The sequence below is a fragment of the Dermacentor variabilis genome, chromosome 4 (assembly GCF_050947875.1).
Source record: "Dermacentor variabilis isolate Ectoservices chromosome 4, ASM5094787v1, whole genome shotgun sequence".
Taxonomy (NCBI): domain Eukaryota; kingdom Metazoa; phylum Arthropoda; class Arachnida; order Ixodida; family Ixodidae; genus Dermacentor; species Dermacentor variabilis.
The window spans coordinates 61,510,524-61,530,002 of NC_134571.1; the positions used below are offsets into that span (position 1 = coordinate 61,510,524).

Genomic DNA, 19,479 nt, shown 5'->3' on the forward strand with positions numbered 1-19,479 from the left:
ACATTATTCAGGACGACAATTCAGAACCTCTAAGGAAGTAGAAGCGGCGCAAGAAGAGAGATAGGGATAATTTAGAAGTCCCCGTACCTCATTTGCATATGGAGGCGGCTTCGCAACTTGTAGCCCCTCTGCTATCAGGTCTTCGTCGCCGACTGTAGAATCCATTTCATAGAAATAGGAACGAAAAGAGAAATAAAACAAAAACTAAAGCATGTCGCAGTTCAGTATGTGCTTCCTCAAGGATTGGTACTTGCGAAATCTCCCGTTTTGATTGCATTTAAATTGCATTTTAGTAAGAAAGAGAAACACGGGAACTAACGCACTCAGATAACTGATCGTTAATTTGAATGATCACTGATCTACTCACGTCCCTACTCGCAGTATTCAAAGAGAGCATTGCGTGCAGTTGACACGGCAGTCTATAAAACTGTAAGATGCGTATCTTTTAAAGTTTTGAGGGATGTTATCTTGAATCAACTTAGTACTGCTAAAAACCTGATATGTAGTGAAAAAAAATGAGAGCTCCCGCGGTGGCCGAGTTTGTATGGAGTTCTGCTCTACTAAGCACTGTTATCATTGGTCTGGAGTTCGGCGTCGCAAGTGCTGGTAAAATTTCCAGGTTTTTTTCCAAAGACGAGCTAACTGCCCTTATCCTCGGCACTTTTGTTCCTTAGTGAGGTGTGCCACATTTCAAGACATCAGCGATGAAGCTGCAAGCTGCGATAGGGCAAACTTGCCTTGGTAACTCTTATATGCGCAACCACAGCCACTTTATTGAGATTGACAAGCTGCTTCAGGTGCCTCCGGCGTCGGCCATACGCATGCGGAATGTGTTTGGCATCTTCAGCACCAACTCTGAAGCTATCGCATCGCCAGCATACGCGCCCACAGCCACTCTCTGGGATGACCCTAGTAACAGAGATAAGCAACGAGAAAGAAGAAGCTGTCGACGTCACGGGTCAACAAAATGGCACGTCCATTCCTTGATAACCCTCCCATTGGACCTCTCCGCTGATTGTCTCATTCTTTACACGAAGCTTTAATGAAAGCCCTCAGGGTCTCACTGTTAAGCAGAACCACTTGAGAACCAATCGAGAATCTGAGAGTGTCACTACGCCGTCCATACCCTGTAAATAGATTTTTCCTCTTTTTGTCTTCATGATGCCTGCTTTTGATGTCGGTCCCCGATTTTCCTGCGGTGAAACCAACCTCTCCAGGTCGTGGTCATATCACTAAGAAGTCGCAGTGTGGAGAGGGGGCAGCGCTGCGTATCAACTGACGCCATTTTTTTATACGTTGTTCCAAGAGTTGCATAAACCTGTAAGTCTGCAAGCATCTTTTCTTTTTCTCTGTCTCCGCTCTAGTCAACAGCATTTCATTTTCTAACTAGAAGAAAGAAATCGGCAGCCAAAAAGAAAGAAGCACACCAGCCATTGTACTTGGTGCTACAATTTAACAAGTGCGAGTTACTCAACGTAAAGCGAAAGCACGAACGATGAGACCCACAAGAAGTAAAGTACTCAATATAAAACAAATCTTTACCCTTTCTACGCATGCAAGTGCGAACACGGTGTTTACACAGCCAACAAAGAACCAAAGAACGCGGAGGCGAGCATCAAAGAGGTCAAGTGTCTGCGATACAACGCGATTGCTGCTAAACAGGAGGGAGGGAGGGAGGGAGGGGGATGGCACAAAGTTGCAAAGCGCAATCATAGCTCTCTTCTTTCTTCCCCAGGCGCAGTGCCACTAAAGTAATCAAGGCAGTCGACAACGAGATGTTTATAGTGAAGCAAAAAACACGACTCTTGCGCATAAGTGGGAAACGGTTGTTCAAATATCACGAAAGAAGAAAAAAAGACAGCCTTTTGAACAGGATCATTAAAGTAAGCGCGTAGTCGCGAAAGAAAAGACAGAGTTCGAAGGAAGGCAGACACCACTAATGCTAGGCGTTTTACATGAAGCGGTCCGTGCAGCAAGCCTTTCAATAGGGACTGAATGCCGGATGCATTACCGTGAGGAGACCAGAGCTAGGAAAACTGAGAAGCGTCGATTTCTCGTCTCCGCTTTCTCGGCCGAAAACAATACGACTATGGCGTACCACGTGCCTTATTTGTTTTCTTAAATGACTTTCTCGTTGAATGTATACGTACAGGGGAATAGAGAAAGTAAGAGAACGGAGTGAGAAAACTTGAGCATCCGTGAACACTGCTGCTTGCAGCTTGCACGTTGCTGCAGCCGAAGGATGCTCCGCGTTTTGGTTTTGTCAGAACGCGATAGGGATCTGCCTTAGTGGATGGCGCCATAGCGAAAGCATTTCTCGTCTTCAACGTGGTCCCCGCTCAAGCTCAAAAGAACTATGGGGGCGGTGTTGACACCGCGAACATCGCCCGTCATCCGGTGGTACATATCTCGCGAAGGCGTCTTCTGCTGGATTGCAGGCGCTTGCTTGGGAGATTAAGTTGAAATTGATTATATTTATTTACATTACGTAGATAGATAGATAGATAGATAGATAGATAGATAGATAGATAGATAGATAGATAGATAGATAGATAGATAGATAGATAGATAGATAGATAGATAGATAGATAGATAGATAGATAGATAGATAGATAGATAGATAGATAGATAGATAGATAGATAGATAGATAGATAGATAGATAGATAGATAGATAGATAGAGACAGACAGACAGACAGACAGACAGACAGACAGACAGACAGACAGACAGACAGACAGACAGACAGACAGACAGACAGACAGACAGACAGACAGACAGACAGACAGGACGAACGGACGGACAGGACGGACGGACGGACGGGCGGACGGACGGACGGGCGGACGGACGGATGGATGGATGGATGGATGGATGGATGGATGGATGGATGGATGGAGGGCCCCAGGAAGGTCCACGAAGTATCCGCAAAATGCTAACGCATTAAAAGGCATGTAGTGCGTCCACGAGGTGCTTGGATACTAAATGCCACCGCTTCAACATATGACTACTAAACGTCCTTCACTTTTTTCTTTACTTCCTGCTTTCCTGCATTCGTTACCGTTTTTACACCGTTTCTTTCTTTCCTTTTTCTTTCCTTCGCTGGTTTAGCAAAAATAAAGAAATATGAGCATTCCAATGGTAGAATGCGCGTGTACTCTATGAATATTTCACGGTCTTGCATCTCATATGCGAAACATCGCTGACAACGACTCGTAAATTCTGGTCCGGGTGAACATTTTGTTTCAATTTCTCGTTCAATCAAATGTGTATAGCATGCTAATATAGGAAAGAATCAGAAAGGTAACTACATTTCTTTTTCGAGTGAGAAAATGTTCAGATAGTACCCCAATCGCAGAAGTGCAGAGGGCCAGTGTAGTGCTCAGATGAAAGCAGTAGAAAATAAAAAGCTTTTTCTTGCCAGATATATGTGATTTACGACAGCTTATGCTGCATAGAGAAGGTCGGTAATTTTGTCCGTCCTCCATCAGTTTGCACTGTCAGGTAATGTGGACAATCGCTGCCGTGGTGGGCATTTACGCTTCATGTGTCATTCTTATGGCCAAGCAGTGGTATCGATAACATGTCGATCCATATGCTCCTCGCACGCGCGCAGATAAAAAAACACACCACACATATGCCTTTTTCACGCACGTACTAGAATACAATCAATGAATGAATGAATGAATGAATGAATGAATGAATGAATCGTTTTATTTCCAAAAAGCGTGGTTTGAGGTCTAGGGAAGGGTAGATGAGTAGTAAAGCGCACAAAAAAAGGACCGACGCTGGTGCCTCAGCGACAACGGTCTCTTTCGGGTGTGTTGGATAATTCCAGTCTCTGACTAGCGCTAACCCCAGCTTCGTAAATTTCTTGCTCCTAAGAGTGATAAACGATTGCCGTACACAAGCTCTGACAAATGTGCACCCCATGGAAAGGGCGGCACACGAATCTGCGACGCCCGCTGGTTACTCGGAGGTTAGCTTTCACTGCAAGTCCTTTTAATGCGGCAGCGAAAGCAATTGAACTAGCGCCGGATTCCGAACGGAAAAAGCTACGACACGAAGGTGAACGGGCGCTCGGTCATCCCTTTCAAAGGAATTCCGTGAGCCGGGATTTGTCTTCCCTGAATAGATAGAAACTAATAGACTGCGCCTAATAGACTGACCTTCATTTGCTTGCTCATTACTTCCGCGCTGTAATCCAATTACAGATCTAACGATGGTTCATGTAAATCTATCCTCCTGGAAATAATGAATGCACAACGTTCCAAATTTACAACGCTTTTCTTTCGTAAGTGCCGTTTTGCCCATTGGCCAGCCGACGCCGCAAGTGGGTCCAACATTATGAGAGACTTTGTGAATACTGGCCCAGATGCTAAGGCTAATGCTGCAAAAACTAAGTCACCACGTTGAAGCCGAAACCGCAACCGTTACTCACGTCTTAAGTATGTACTTTTTACAATTTTACGCTAACGTCTTTCTAAGCGTTTCGCGATCGACTGTGGTAGCCCCCACATTATGCAAGTTTTTTTTTGTCGTTCTGATTTGTTCTCGTGTTCTCGTGTGATTTGTTCTTCCTTTCAAAAAATTGTGGGTGTTGGGCGTGGAATGAAAGGGCTAATAAATTGCTTGAACATGCATGGAATTACAGCTGGGTGAATAAACTGACTATCATGCTTTACACAGAAGCATCTGTGAAGACAAACTTGAAACACCGTGGTCGTATCGCCTTATCAGGCAGAGATGCCTGAAAAAATAATTGTGTGTATGTTTTGCCCCATTACTGGCTTGGTTCTTCGGAAACAGTCGCCCCGCGTCTTACTTCTTTCTGTCAAGTATTAGATGTACCCTTAAGCATGAGTGAATAGAAAACTCGGGATATGTTCCGCGTAACTGTCAAACACAATTGTTGCTGTTGGTTGTTTCAACATAAAAGTAAACAAAATCAGGCGTCGTCTTTTCTTTTTCTTCCCCTCCACCTGCTCTCAGAGATGTCAAGGTGTGCTAGCAACGCAAGGTTCGGAAACAGCTTTTTATCTCGCAACTTTGGTAGTGCGTCGTAAGGCACGCACATATACGTTTATTATGAAAACGAACCAAGCTTGCCTATCTGCGTTTCAGAGCGCATAGTCAAAAGACGAAGAGGGGTGATAAACAATGGCTGAGCTCTCGAAGCTGCATGCACGTCTCAAAAGTGTCAGAAAAATTGAAAACGAGCGAAACATTTGTTCTCGTGGGGTCTCGTGTTGCCCGAACGCGGTTGAGTGCAAATGCTTGCTTCGAACAAAGGAAAAATACAAATAAAGAAATACGTGTTACTGGGACTGCTATAATTCAAAAATGCTTATGCCTTCCTTATTCGAGTAGTTATGTGTTTTTATGTGTGCGCGTACGTGCGCATGTGCGTTGCTAGCGCCCTTGCCGCTCACGCATACTATGCGACCGTTTGCAATCCTGCCCAAGAGCAGTTGTATGTCTGTGAAAACTGACCCACAAGCCAATCAAAATTTCAACCCTAGGAAGAACATCACAAAACGTAAAGGCTTTCAAAGTGAATGATCTATAAAGAGAGTTTGTCTACTATATGGGTGTGGTCGACATAACGAATATATCCTCTTTTTACTGTTATCAGGCAAGACGAGTCCCACGGAAAATTTGGTGGAGTGACACCGCGACAAACCCTACCATATCAGGCTGCGCATCTGAGGCACAAGGTGGTTTTCGCTCTGTGCAATTGCGGTCTACAAAGAGTTGTAGTGCACTGCACATATAGTCTTCTCTCCACCCAGTATAATCTCCACCAAACAACCAGTTCAGTATCCTCCCATGACGCTCGAGCTGTAGCTAAGTCCTTCTCTTATGTTTTCTTCATTTCTTCTCTTCTGTTTCATTTCCTTTTCCTTCATAGTCTAACAAGCCCATAGGTTTCACACTGGCCATGATAGCTCGAAGTTGTGACTCAGATTTGCCACTGCCTTATTCCTTTCTTGCTTTCCTACTTTCTCTCAACTCCGAACGACAACGCCGCACGCCGGGCATTTGCAATCACCATGGTAACATGTTACGATGGTAACATGTTGCCTTCGTAGTCCGGAAGGCATTACAAATAAATGTATTCCTTTGAGCTTTAAGTCATATAATCTGATAACAGAGAATGCGTCCGTTGCCGCTCTCCCTACTCTTCCAGTGACGCTAAGGAATTGGAATCTCTGTAAGAGAAAGCGACAACATTTGTACGTATATAACAGATAGGACAATCAGTTTTTGCTTTCATTGCATGCCAATGACTTATCATTTCACACATTTGCACACAGACGCGCGTGCGAACGCCTCGTCCCCTTGCATAAGGTCATACACGGGGTCATGAGTTATTACGACACCAGTTTCATTTGTGAAGCGTCCACCCGCGCAACTCAAAGCACTCACCTCTTTCACCATGTTCCATTCAAACCACACTTGAAGAGTTTTAAATTTTCTGTTTTCTCATCAGGAGTCGAACTCTGGAGTGGCCTTGACGGCTCAATTCGGCAATTCTCTGCCGCGCGATTTGTGAAGAAAAGCCCTCATCGTATATCTCATTAGTTATAAGACCTGCTTGCGTACTCTTTTAACTTATTCCCATGTAGGTACCCTTCGATGTGGGCTTTCTACACCCAATATTGTTTTGTTATGACTTACAAGCATATGTAACATTTTCTTCTGTGGCTCGCACACTAATGTTGTTTCATTCTTTGTGTGTATGCTGTGTCATGTATGATTTATTACCCATGTAAGCGTCTTCTGTACCCACCCCTGCAATTCCTTGCAATGAGATGGCAGTATATGTAAAAAAAAGAAGAAAAAACATTTTCTTATGCCTCTGAAAGAGCTGAGGTGCCGAATTATCAGGTCAGCTCCTGCGTTGTTACCATGTTGCGTCCCCTGGGTCTCCAGCTCCCATCCTATCAACAATAGAACCTTAGTGTAAAGAAAACATTTTAGAAGTAACAGAGATTAAATAGTGAAACTTTCTTTTATAGTGCTTTGTTTTACATTTCGATCATGGCCAGCGGATGTAACAAAAGTGTTCTTCTTTTGTTATATAATAAAGAAAGCTCATACCATTTTCTGTCCATATTTTTCGCACAAGCCATAGCAGGAGTTTACATTCAAACTTCGTATCTGCTAACTCGCTCACCTTAGAACATGTATGAATTGTTCTGTGTTAATGTAGCGGCGTCATGTCTGATTTCCGCATCATTATCATCATCTTCTTTTTCACCACAGTTATGTCCGCTTCAGGACAAAGGCCTCTCCAGGTGATCTCCAATTACCGCTGTCTTGTGCTAGCTGATCCCATCTCATGTCTGCGAACTTGCTAATTTCATTACATTGCACCACCTAAGTTTCTGCCATCATCGACTACGGTTCCCTTCTCTTGGCACCCTATCTGCAAACTATAAAAGACCACCGGTAACATGCCCTACACACTACATGGCCGGCCCATGCTCCTTTCCCTCCTGTTAATGTGAACTATAATATCGGCTACACCTATTTTCTGTCTAATCAACACCGCTGTTTTCCTGTCTATTAGCGCCACGCCTGTAATATTTTGTTCTATCACTCGTTGCGTGGTACTTAACTAGCACTTTTAATCTGAAGTCGTAAGTTGCAATCCTCCTCCAGTCCACTAAATTTTTTGATTGGATTGGTGCCTCACACCGGCAGGAGAAATACATTTTTAAAATTGCCGAGATCCAATGGGGCTATACTAGTCCAGGTGTATCCAAATTAACAAGGCCCACTAAGCTTCAACAAAGACACTGCCTTACCTGACCAGAAATTGGCCTCCCTTCTGCGTTTCGAGCCCCCTATCTCCCTCTTGACTCCTGCAATTAGCCCATTATCCTTTGTCCCCAGCGGCTGCGGAGCACCTGACCAAGGTGGCGGTCAGACCTGCGGCGCGGCAGACGGTGCTAAGAATCTCTGGACCCGGATAGGCGGCCACTGGAAACTGATCCTGGCAACGTTTAACATGTGAACCCTCTCGAAGGAAGCTAGCTTAGCAGAGCTCTTTGAGCAATTATCAGGCATTGCCTGTGATATTTTTGGCCTTTGTGAGGTTAGAAGAACTGTCGAGACTTATACAGTACTGACTAGCGGCCACGTCTTCTTCTAGAGGAGTCCTCCGGTTAAGAGAGAATACGGGGTAGAGTTTCTAATCCATAAAGACACAGCGGGCAACATTGATGAATTTTACAGCATTAATGAGAGCGCGAGAGTCGTTGTAATAAAGCTGGATAGGAAGTATATAAAAAAGGTAGTACAAGCCTATGCTCCAACCTCCAGTCATGACGATGAAGAAATAGAACAGTTTTACAAAGACATTTAATCAGAAAGGTGCAAATTCAGTATAATGTAGTCTGTAACTCGGGAAACAGCAGGCTAAGGAACAAGCACTTGGCAACTGCGGTTTATTCCGGCAACAATAAAACGAGCAAAAAAATAAATAAACCAGAACTCTCCAGTGTACTAACGCTTGTAAACCAGACCCTCGTGCGCAGAAAGGTTGGTTTGTCCGCACCACAGCGTTCCTGAGGAACCATTAAATCGGAAGGGTCGCATTTGTGTGACGGTGCATCGCGAAACCGAATGAGTCGACCGTGACACTGTGCGATGCGTAAAGGCCTGGCTGGCATCGAGCGTGCAGCAACACTGAAACAAACAAAGCTTAATACCAGAAACGGGTGCCACTCGATACGGAAGCAAGATAGGCAAAGGGGCGCATCATTCCCGCTTTGCCAGCTCCGAACACACGGCCGACTGCCCGCGACGAGCAGAACGGCAAAGGGACATCACGGACTTTGATGACGCTCGATCAGATGTGGGAGCCAGGCGGAATGGAACGCGAGATAGAAGCGCCGTGTACGTGTTGGGTGGAATGTTCCACACACCCTGGCGAGTCACACGGGTCACTGCCTACACGTTCGCACGGTGTTAGCTGTTACAGGCATTTAAAATGCTGCGAAGAGTTCAAAGTCATCCCTCATTCTTCCGTCCATCTGCCTGTGTGTCTACGTCTCTCTTATTCTGTTGTGTAGCTTTTCCTCAAATAAAACCGCAGTGGATAAACTGTAATAAAACTGCAACACCTGGATATGCGTTCTCATTGGCATATACAATGGAGATATAGTAGCGCTGGCGAACAGCCCACTATTTTCGTGTACTTTGAACTCCACATCCGCCGCCATGGCCGTGAGTGGCGCCTCCAAACACTCCCAGGGCGTGTTATAGACGCGTGTATACGTAAATGACCAAGAGAATGGTCGAAAGGACAGCCGGTTGTCGATGGCTGTCTATGCTAGCGTTGGCTGTCTATGGTAGGCCGCCTCATAAATGATTCTCACAAAGCTTTATCAAAGTCGTCTGACTAGCCTAACTGTTCCTTTATTCTCTTTCTTTCTAGTTGGACACAAGTGGATCGTTTATCGGGCACCAAAGTCACGTGAGATCATTAACTATGCGATCGAAATGAAATGACGGCTGAGCATTGTGGTTCCGTAGATAAAGCACAAAATCCTTCCACAAACATACCGCTGTACCTCGGCCGTAAAATAAGCCCACCATGAAAGGTTCGGGGAGCAACATGGACAGGCCCGTCTCCTAACAGGGGTCGAAGAACGGCAAAATGAACTTTCCAAGCAGCATTCAGACGGGCCGCCCCACCGGGAATCACCCTCACCCTCCTTACAATGCCGCAGACCTAACCGGCGGGAGCAGTGCATGCACGAAGAAGAAAATCACTGACTTACAAAGTATAGCCGAGATGTGAGGAAAAAATAGAATCAAAAGCTGTGGAACGCGTGCACCGCCGATTAACGATAGCATGGAAAAAAGGAGACGACGGCGGCAAAAGGCTTCCAAAGAAACAATCTCGAGAAAAAATGTAGAACTCTGCTTAAGCCGCTGAAGCTGCACCAAGTATCCAAGTTTCAGTATCTAAGAAGGATGCATCGAGCACGATAATGGACGATCGGTGTAGCAATTTCTCACTTCTGGAGTGCGAGAGTCCAAATATTTGCACTCTATGTATACAGCAGGGACCAATGCAGCATGATTGTATGAAAACAGCAGGACTGACTAAATGTAAAGGTGCTATTTTCTTCGCGTTTATTAAAAAATACACTTTGAATTATTGCTATATCTATTGCGGGTCATATACGGGGTGATAATTTTAATTTTCTTAAGGAAATCACCTGCTGCAGAGAGCATAAGTATAGTCTGTGAGCTGGATTATTCAGAGAGGCGGACATTAATTGCACGAGATTTCGAAATGCATACTAACCTAATTACCAAAAATTCACGAATTAATCTCTTAAATTATTACTTTACGGCATATATGGCAATTTACACATTGTAGAAGGTGAATTTGCAAGGCTTATCCGCTTGGAATGAATTTTTAGAATGACACTAGTATGGAGGTATACACGATCAAACTCGCCGTAATACGGCACGGCTGTTCACCTTCCTTTCTTTAAAGAAACGCTCTTATATGCACTGAAGCACAAAACTAACTGGAACGCCCATATATTCGAACGCAGAGAACGAAAGACAAAATAAAGCTATGGAGAAAGTAGTAAGAAGGCAGCGCTGTACCTGAGTACTGTGCAACGACGTCGAATGATGGTTGACTGATCGATTGGAGGTGCTTAACGTCCTAAAGCAATACTAAAGCTGTGAGAGGCACCAAATTCTGTTGCAGTACAAGGCTCCGAACTGATATTGACCTTGTGGTTTTTTTTTTTTAGTTACACCTGAGGCGTGGTATACACGATCGTTTTTCTATTCGGCCATTATAGGAACGTGGCGGCCGCGTTCGCAAAACGAATCCGCCAGCTTGTACTCAACACCAGAACGGCATATTCCGGGAGCCACTGCGGCACCAAACATCTCAATGTTAGGAATAGCGCAAAACAAGTGTCGTTATTCTCCGGCCTACTGCTTTTGCCAGATGATATCATATGGACAATCTCAGCGCCCCAACAAAACAGTCTCACTTACAGTGGCCGTACGAGTACTGATGGCGTAATAGCTTTGGGGTCGCGACGCTAAGCACTAAGCCGCAGGTTCGATCCCAGGCCGCGGTGGCCGCACCTCGATGGGGGTGAAATGCAAAAACGTTGGAGACCAGGTGGTCCAAATCGTTCTGGGAGCCCCCTTTCCGCTACGGCGTGCCTCATAATCAGATCGTCGCATGTAAATCAACAGTATTTAATTTTTTGCCGCGAGCACATTTTTATGCGGCCACAGCAGCGTTCATGTACTTGCAATTACACACGTAAAAAGAAATAAAGAGAGAGAGAGAGAATATCGTAACGCCCTTTTTCTGTAGTATTAGTCCAAATCACTCCACTACAAGTACTTTCACTGTGCACCGAGCACTTTTACTGTTGTGGCAAAACAAGGGGGGAGTTTGCTGCAGTTCCTACATTTACTGGATATATAATTGGCGCATGAAATTCTTTATTTGTTCTTTTTTTTTCTTGAATTTATTAGTTACTGTGTTTTACTGTTTGTATTAATTATCATACGGGACGGATTCTTTATGTTCAGCTCTCACTGCAAATAATGGCTCACGTATATCACGTCCATTTCATTGTCTAATACCATCTCATTAAGCACTAATTAGATTGTTATGGGTGCATTGTCACAAAGGATTACTTATTAATGAATTAGCAGACAGCTTGACGAGAGCGGCCTTTAGTGCTCCAATTATTCTTATCTTTCCTGTATCAGCTTTCATAAATGCTGCTGATTTCATGAGACGTGCAGTCATGTAAGGCGCTTTGAACCTATCACTAACAAACTTAACTGATTACCGATCCCTCCTATTTCTTTGGAGCAGGAACTCCTGCCCTAATAGAAAAATTGGAGTCCTGCTTACAAAGTTTAGATGTCAAGTACCTACATTAAACTATTATCTACATCGATCTGGTCTGGCGCGCTCCTCCTTGTGCTCCTACTGTGGTGAGCATGAGACAATGGAACACTTCTTCCTTTCATGTCACCGTTCACATCTTTAACAAAACGTACTTTAGAAAGGCACTTTCATGGTGATGGATTGGATATGACAATTCCTGCTATTCTATCTTTAGGAACCTTTTCTCTAGAACACTGGCATAGGGATTTTGGTTCAGCTGTTGTGAGATACACAATCGAATCAGGACGATTTTCTTGCTACATTCTTACATTCTATCTGACTTCATTATTTCAGCTATTCAAATTTTTCAATAGTGCTTCTTTCTTAGATTCGTTTAAGCGTTTTTTATTGTCGCCCAATTCTTGGCCTGTCATAGTGTCATAGTTCATAGTGGGTATGAACCCATCTTAGAGGCAAGCAAGCAAGCAAACAAACAAACAAACAAACAAACAAACAAACAAACAAACAAACAAACAAATAAACAAACAATTTTCTTGGAGACCAAAAAAGACGGAGAGGACGTGAGCGTACTTATTCAAGTGACTGAAATGGCGCGAAACACCTCTGTGATCGTGTCACATTGACAGCGTCTGTAGATGCTACAACGTGGCATGAGCTACCGAGCCTCGCGGAATGAGGCCAGGAAATAAATGCCGAAGATCCGAGGAAAAGCGAAAAAATACAAGTGAAGGATGCCGTTATCTTCTGCCGCTCCGACGGCGTCCAAAATTACGCTATCCTTTCGGGCGCTCCCGCACTTATAAGGGCCAGACGCTATGTGCATCGGCTCTCCTATCGCGCTGCGGCGGTGACCTATAGCCACGCTTTAGGCCTTGGACGTTTCTTTCGCGATACTGTGGGACATTACAGTGCGTAATGATGATCAACATTACAAAACGACATGATCACTGCCTCGGGCAGTTATGTTTCTCTGACTGGTTCCTGATAACAAAGGTGCGGAGTGGTACGAAGGTGCGAATCTGAAATTTTCCGCAGCATAAGGGAAACCATCACCATTCTGCGGACTAAGCTTCGCTATAGACAGTTGCCAATTTCAATAGCACGCGGCCGACAGTCCCCAAAAGCACTGAAACAGCACTGATGTTTAAGCTAGAATAAACGAAAGTAGCTTAAACGTTGTGCACGCTATTACTGTTGTTGGTAACAGTCATACGGCTCGTCGTGAGGTCGTCGATGTTTTAGAGTGCGTAGTCGTGACCGTTTTGCATGTCTCAAAGGGTAAGTCCTTATGACTGTCTCTGTATCTCTCGCCAGCGCTCACCAAGAAGTCGCGACTTCTTGTCTAAGGTTACACGCGAAGCGCGCACCATTTCAACACAAATGTATATAAGCATGTGTACATGCTGTGTAGCGAATACTCATACGTGTTCAATCAACGTGCCCGTCTTTGGTCGCACACTTCTCCTTAAGGCCTCCGCTCACGGAGCAGACAATCAGTGCGGTCAATTTCCCTGCCGTTCTTCCCACACTCAGGCAGCGAGACTTCGCGTGACCCAGCAAACGGGCCTCAAATACCAGGCCCCACCACTAACGCTACGTAATGCGCCCCTTCGCCCTGGGGTATTGCCATGCAATGCTAAGATTGTACACAATCTGCTGCTCGTTCCTGGTTGAGTGCGCTGCATTACTGTTTCGAATTATTTTGTCAAGCGTTAGAAAGACGTGTACGTTGTGCATGCATGAAAGAAACAGCTAGTTATGCAACCCAGTTTATCAGCGTTCAGGACATAATTATGCGGACGCACTTCCGTTCCAGGCGACTGCAGCAAATGTCTTTTTCCCAGTTCCAGAGACAGACGTCCGCTGCCGTGGGTAATTATGGATATGTATTTCGAGGCACAGGTTGAACATGACAATAGCGGCATGTCACGCTTGAAATTGTGAAAGCGTGCAAGAAAGTAAACGGTGTAAAGCTATACATAACTGCAGCAGAAAGATATGCACACAACCACACAACAATCAGCATTTCAAGGTGAATTAGGAAGGCTCAGGGTGACTACAATCAAAGTTTGAATTATGATAGTCGGAGATGGAGCTGCCTCAAGCAGCATGTAATGATTCTTTCCGGGATATGTTAAACCTCTGCTTGCTACATCTAAAAGAAAGGCACACGTCTATCGATATATCGAGGCTCGCAAAGTAATAAGTTGCAATGAATGTAGTGTTTCAGAGGCACGAGATAGCTGTACTTCGCAGTCACAATGCATGTCCTGGGATCCACCATATGATTTGAACGACAAGCCTTCCACGTGAACTTGCTATGAGGTTGCAGATTGCACAGAGTGAGTAACGGCTGCACTAGTATTTGCGAACTTATCCTTCCTCTACTGTGTAATCAACGTCATAATAAATCTGTATCGATTCTCCATGTTCACGACAAGGGGCCCGCCTCAGATTAAGAAAGGTACCGGCCGTATCTACAACTTCCTTTGCTATTCCTTTGCTATATGAACGAAAGCTGATATCCCGAATATCTAAAGTATTGCATGCACGCAACTGACTTCTTTCTCGTTCCAAGGTGTGGGAAACAGAAAACAGCAGAACATAAAAATAAATTGCAGCTGCAACAGCCTGTCATGCACCTGGGGCCGCATAGTCTTGGTGCACTTACGGGATGTATTCACAGAAGCGATCTTCGTCAACGTTGAATATTAATGTAAAAAGAAGAAATTGCGACAGTGCAAATCGGCTTCTATACAGAGCACTTTTTATAGGTAACGCAAAGTTTGAAACATTCATTTTGCATGACGCAACGGTGGAGCAATCAGGAACAAGTCACAAAGGCAGTTGCTCATTTGCACGCAGGCACTAACCAAATAGCACTAATTTCTATTCACCTTTCTTTTTTTCTCGCTCTTTTCTTTATAGCGATTACGTGCGCTTCGCAGCTCTTAAGTTTTTACCGTGGAGTTTGTCGAGATTGGAGCCCGAATAGACATCGAGGCGCGATGCTGTGTTGCAGAATAAGGAGAAGAGGCGACCGAAGTGGGCGCTACCAACGGTATTGACGACTGGCTTTCTCCGCATTAGTCTAAAGTTCATAAGCGAAGCTACCTTAAAGAAGTAGGCACATGAGAGCTTCGATTATTGATGTTTTGCATTAAAGGAACACCCGGGGCCTCTAAACTCTAGAAAAAAAACGTGTTGGCAGGCCTCAGAGCACCTTCACTAATTTGATACAAAAGCACGTGTACAGCCAGTTTCGGATTCATTGCCCAGGTTGTGACTGTGTCGTGTCGTCATGATGCAAAAGAGGGTCACGTACCTCGAGCCATCATGAGTTCGCTCCAGCTAGCTCGGTCGCCTGCTGTGCAGCTAGTTGTAGTGACGCCCCATGTATCAGCATAGCTGACGATCGAAAGAGCAGTACCCAGTGTCGAATATTGCGGTGTCCTTTTTCAATGTGACCACCTTCTTAGTAATGACATCACGACAAAGTCACCTCCTGGGAAACAAAACCAAAATTGCTTGCAAAATAACATGATGTTAAATTATTTGGGATGCTCTGAGACTTGCAAGTACGTTTTCTTGGGTTTATCGGTAGATGACCTTCATTTAACCCAAAAGCTAAGTGAAGAGTCGGAGATATGTCAGTTTTTCTTCACCTTTGGGACACATTACATTGTGTTACATCCGTGGAGGCCGTGCGTTTACCTATTTAATTCAGAATACACATCAATGTGACGTCTAATGGGAGAATCTATTTTGCGTCGTTTTCAAGATCCAGCATGGAATTTATATCGTTGCGCTTCCAGAGCACAAATGTAATCCAGACGGTTAGCTCCAGAACTCCACATCGCGCAGACAGGCTCCCTCATAGATGTCATCGTCTCCTTAGTCATCTTCAACTTTTGCGGCCTTTCTTCATCGAGGATGAGTGTATTGTAACACTGCCAAGAGATTCCCACGAATGTTCGAGTACGCCATACTTCGCCATACTGCCTGGGGCTGCTCGTGAGTCGTGAGTTCCTTCCTGCACTATATCTCCGAAACGAAAAACGTGCAACCCTATATGGCCAGTCCTCTGTGATCCCTGGCAAGTATGGCGCGTCCATTTGCAGCTGGCTTCACTTGGCTAAACCTGGACTTTGGTAAAGCAACGTTGCAGTGTAGGAGTGTTCTTTCGCCCGAAAGCGCAAGTTTCATTTTCCTGTCACTGATTAGCGCACTGGCATATACCTAACAATGCCACACACACACACACACACACACACACACACACACACACACACACACACACACACACACACACACACAAACATTCACGCACACACACATAGACACTCACAGAGAGAGAGAGAGAAACAGAGAAAGAACTCAGTAGAGCATCGGCCACAATTTTCAACCCTACAGCGTGGGCGTGGCGTTATAGATTTGAAGGGGAGGCGTCGCAGGCCCCGAATCTGAGAAAAGCGATCCCTGCTGTGCGGCTGAGCGTAAAAGCACAGGCTTGCAGAAGTACAGTGGCCCGCGCTGCGGAAAGCATCTGCAGACTCATTTCGCGGACGCTGCCGAATACAAAATTAGGGGACCATTAGGGTGGAACTAGGACGCACCTAGTCGCACTCGCTCCACCTCTATCCCCAGCGCTGCTGCTTCCCGTGTCGTCGGTATGTCGGCCCATTTCCACACTGCACGGTGAACGGGATGACGCATCCTAGTACTACCCTCTTCCTATACTACCGCCTAATCAAGAGATAAGCAGCTCAATGTGAATCCTATTTAGTCCAGTGCACCGACTCGTGACAGCGAGATGAACCGTATAAAAAAAAAGAAAGAAAGCGTTCCATCCCCTCACCCGTCCTTTAAAGTTATATTAAACGAAGATGGACGTATTACTCCCATAGCGACGGCTGAGGGCACCATTAGGTCAGACTCCCAAGTGAAAACTGCGTCGGTTACGACCGCCCAGAGAGGTATAACGGTTACGTTGGTTACGTTACGTACGGCAAACGGGCGAGTCCGTTCCATGCGCGTCTTTTACTTTTTGTTCAGAGACCCCTGACGGCGCCAAGTAATTATCGCTGTTGCATCCCGTTCAGTGCTGCAGACTCACCACCAAACGGCAGCTTCTAGCCCTTCATTACGCGCAAAGTGAGAGAGAGAACTTGCAACTATCTGCGTGCAGTTTTATGCTGCGTGCAGAAAGCTAACTGGTAGCGTGTATCTCACCCAAACCTGGACGGTTAACTTTCAACAGTCTCAACACTTTCAACAGGTCCCGAGGAACACGGCGCAGTATAAACTAATATGCTCCCGTCGGGCTTTGCACTGCCACGCTTGAAATAACAATTGCAAATTTCAACACTCTAGAGGCAACTTGCAAACATAATTCACGTTATCTCAAGAAAAAGTCATTGACCATGGCCACGGCCCGAATTGTGAAGGTTATCAAAAGTTCAAGGGTTACAAATAAGACAGCTGATGTAATGCACCTAAATTCTGTTCTCGTGGTGTTCTATTCAACGGGGAAATGCATTACCACTGCTGCTGCTGTGCCTCGCTGGTTAAGCCGGCCATTACTGTTACGTAATGGCCGCTACGTAATTACGTCACAGAGCTGCAGCTAAGCATTACGTGCTAGCATTTCAGTAGATCTGCACGTTTTTCCACTGTGTGCTCATTCAATGAAAAAAAAAAGCGATACACTCACAATTCCTAGCTGAATCACAACCAAAAGTCCAGCGAAGCAGCTTCTCAGTGATATTACGATGTTCAAAGATTTTGCTTTCAGTTTGCTGACACAATGCATCTCGACACAATCAAGCAGCCACCCTGAAATTACTGTATTAAGCACGTTTGCGGGCTAGTTGGTTCGTATTCATGATTACAATGTGCAGCGCAACTGGACGAAGACAGAAAAAAGGGAGAGACGGAGAAATTAGAAGCGAAAAGCAAGGTTATCCGGAAGATAGAAATCCAGTTTGCTACCGTTCACTGGGGAAGGAGTATGGGAAGACAGAAATATGAAGAATAGCCCACAAAGAGAAAGAGGAATACAAAAGAAGGAACACCCAAAGGAAGGCGGGAGTGTCCCAGTGGTTCAAATAGGTCGCTTGACCACAGTATGGTGACCATAGGAACTTCAGTAGCACTTTTGTCGCCTTCTAGTGTGAAGATGGTATCAGCCGGCACTCCAAGGTTGTTTTCTCAGAAAGCGGCCGGTCCTTGAGGCGTGCCAACGCCGTCCCGAGCGACTGTCTCTGGGAGCTGTAGAGAGGACAATGACAAAGGACATGTTCGATCGTTTCCTCGCTGCCGCAACTGTCACAGGCAGCACTATCGTCCACCCCGATGCGGAAAGCAAATGCATTCGTAAAAGATCCTCCATGCCACAATCGGCAGAGAACAATTGTTTCGATTCGGGATAGTCGGGGGGGAATGCAGAGTTGGAGGAATGGGTCTAGGTGTTGCAGACGAGTATGGAGGAAACCTGGCGTGTTCCACATGTATGGAAAACAGAGAAAAAAGACGTCGCACAAATAGGGCTATACTTTCAATTAACAAGCTTATATCTGAAAGGTACATGATATATATATATATATATATATATATATACATTATAGTCATACCATGAGATGAAAAGCCAACAAACACTGACACCAAGAACAACATGGGGAAAATTACTTGTGCTGAATAAATGAAATAACGAAACGATAAATTAGTGGAAATTAAAGTGGATGAAAAAACAACTTGCCGCAGGTGGGAGCCGAACCCACAACCTTCGCATTTCGCGTGCGATGCTCTACCAATTCAGCTACCGCGGTGGCGTTTCCCCATCCACTTTCTTGGGTATTTATGCGTACTAGTAGAACCCTGGGAATGTTAGCCAGCGCCACCACTCATAGACCTTGGCGGCGGACGGGGAACGTCAATTTTGCCGCAGGCGTCACGAGCACGTGATCTTTTTGGGTGAAGGCGACTGGTCAATAAACCCACATATGCTACCTGAAGGCATCAATGTTGCCGGATTCGAGACCCTCGTTATGTAATAAACGAAGGAGAAAGGGGGTTAACCAAGGGGCCCGATTTTTATTAGTCATATCATGAGAAGCCAACAAACACTGACACGAAGGACAACATGGGGGAAATTACTTGCGCTGAATAAATGAAATAAAGAAATGATAAATTAGCGGAAATTAAAGTGGATGAAAAACAACTTGCCGCATGTGGGAGCCGAGCCCACAACCTTCGCATTTCGCTTCTCATGATATCACTAATGAAAATCGGGCCCTTCGGTTAACCCCCTTTCTTCTTCGTTTATATATATATATATATATATATATATATATATATATATATCGCATGGAAGAATATAAAAAAAATGTCAACTTTCAGAGGCCCACGTTGAAGAAAGGGAGAGAGAAAAGGAGAAAAGGATGCATAGAAAAACGAGGACGTTAACCAGAGGTAGTTCCGTTTGGCTACCTTGCATGGGGGGAAAGGTTAAGAGGGATAATAAAAGAAAGAAAGTGGAAGGTGGAGATCGAGAGAAAGAGAGA

General features: G+C 45.0%; 1 protein-coding gene across 1 annotated transcript in view; it reads left to right on the forward strand.

The window, feature by feature from the left end:
- Positions 1 to 752: 752 nt before the first annotated feature.
- The window catches only part of LOC142578216 (uncharacterized), a 47,853-nt gene continuing 29,126 nt past the window's right edge, over positions 753 to 19,479 (forward strand). The window contains exon 1 of the mRNA XM_075687619.1: positions 753 to 912. Within this exon, the coding sequence (XP_075543734.1) occupies positions 753 to 912 (160 nt within the window). The remainder of the gene's footprint in view (positions 913 to 19,479) is intronic.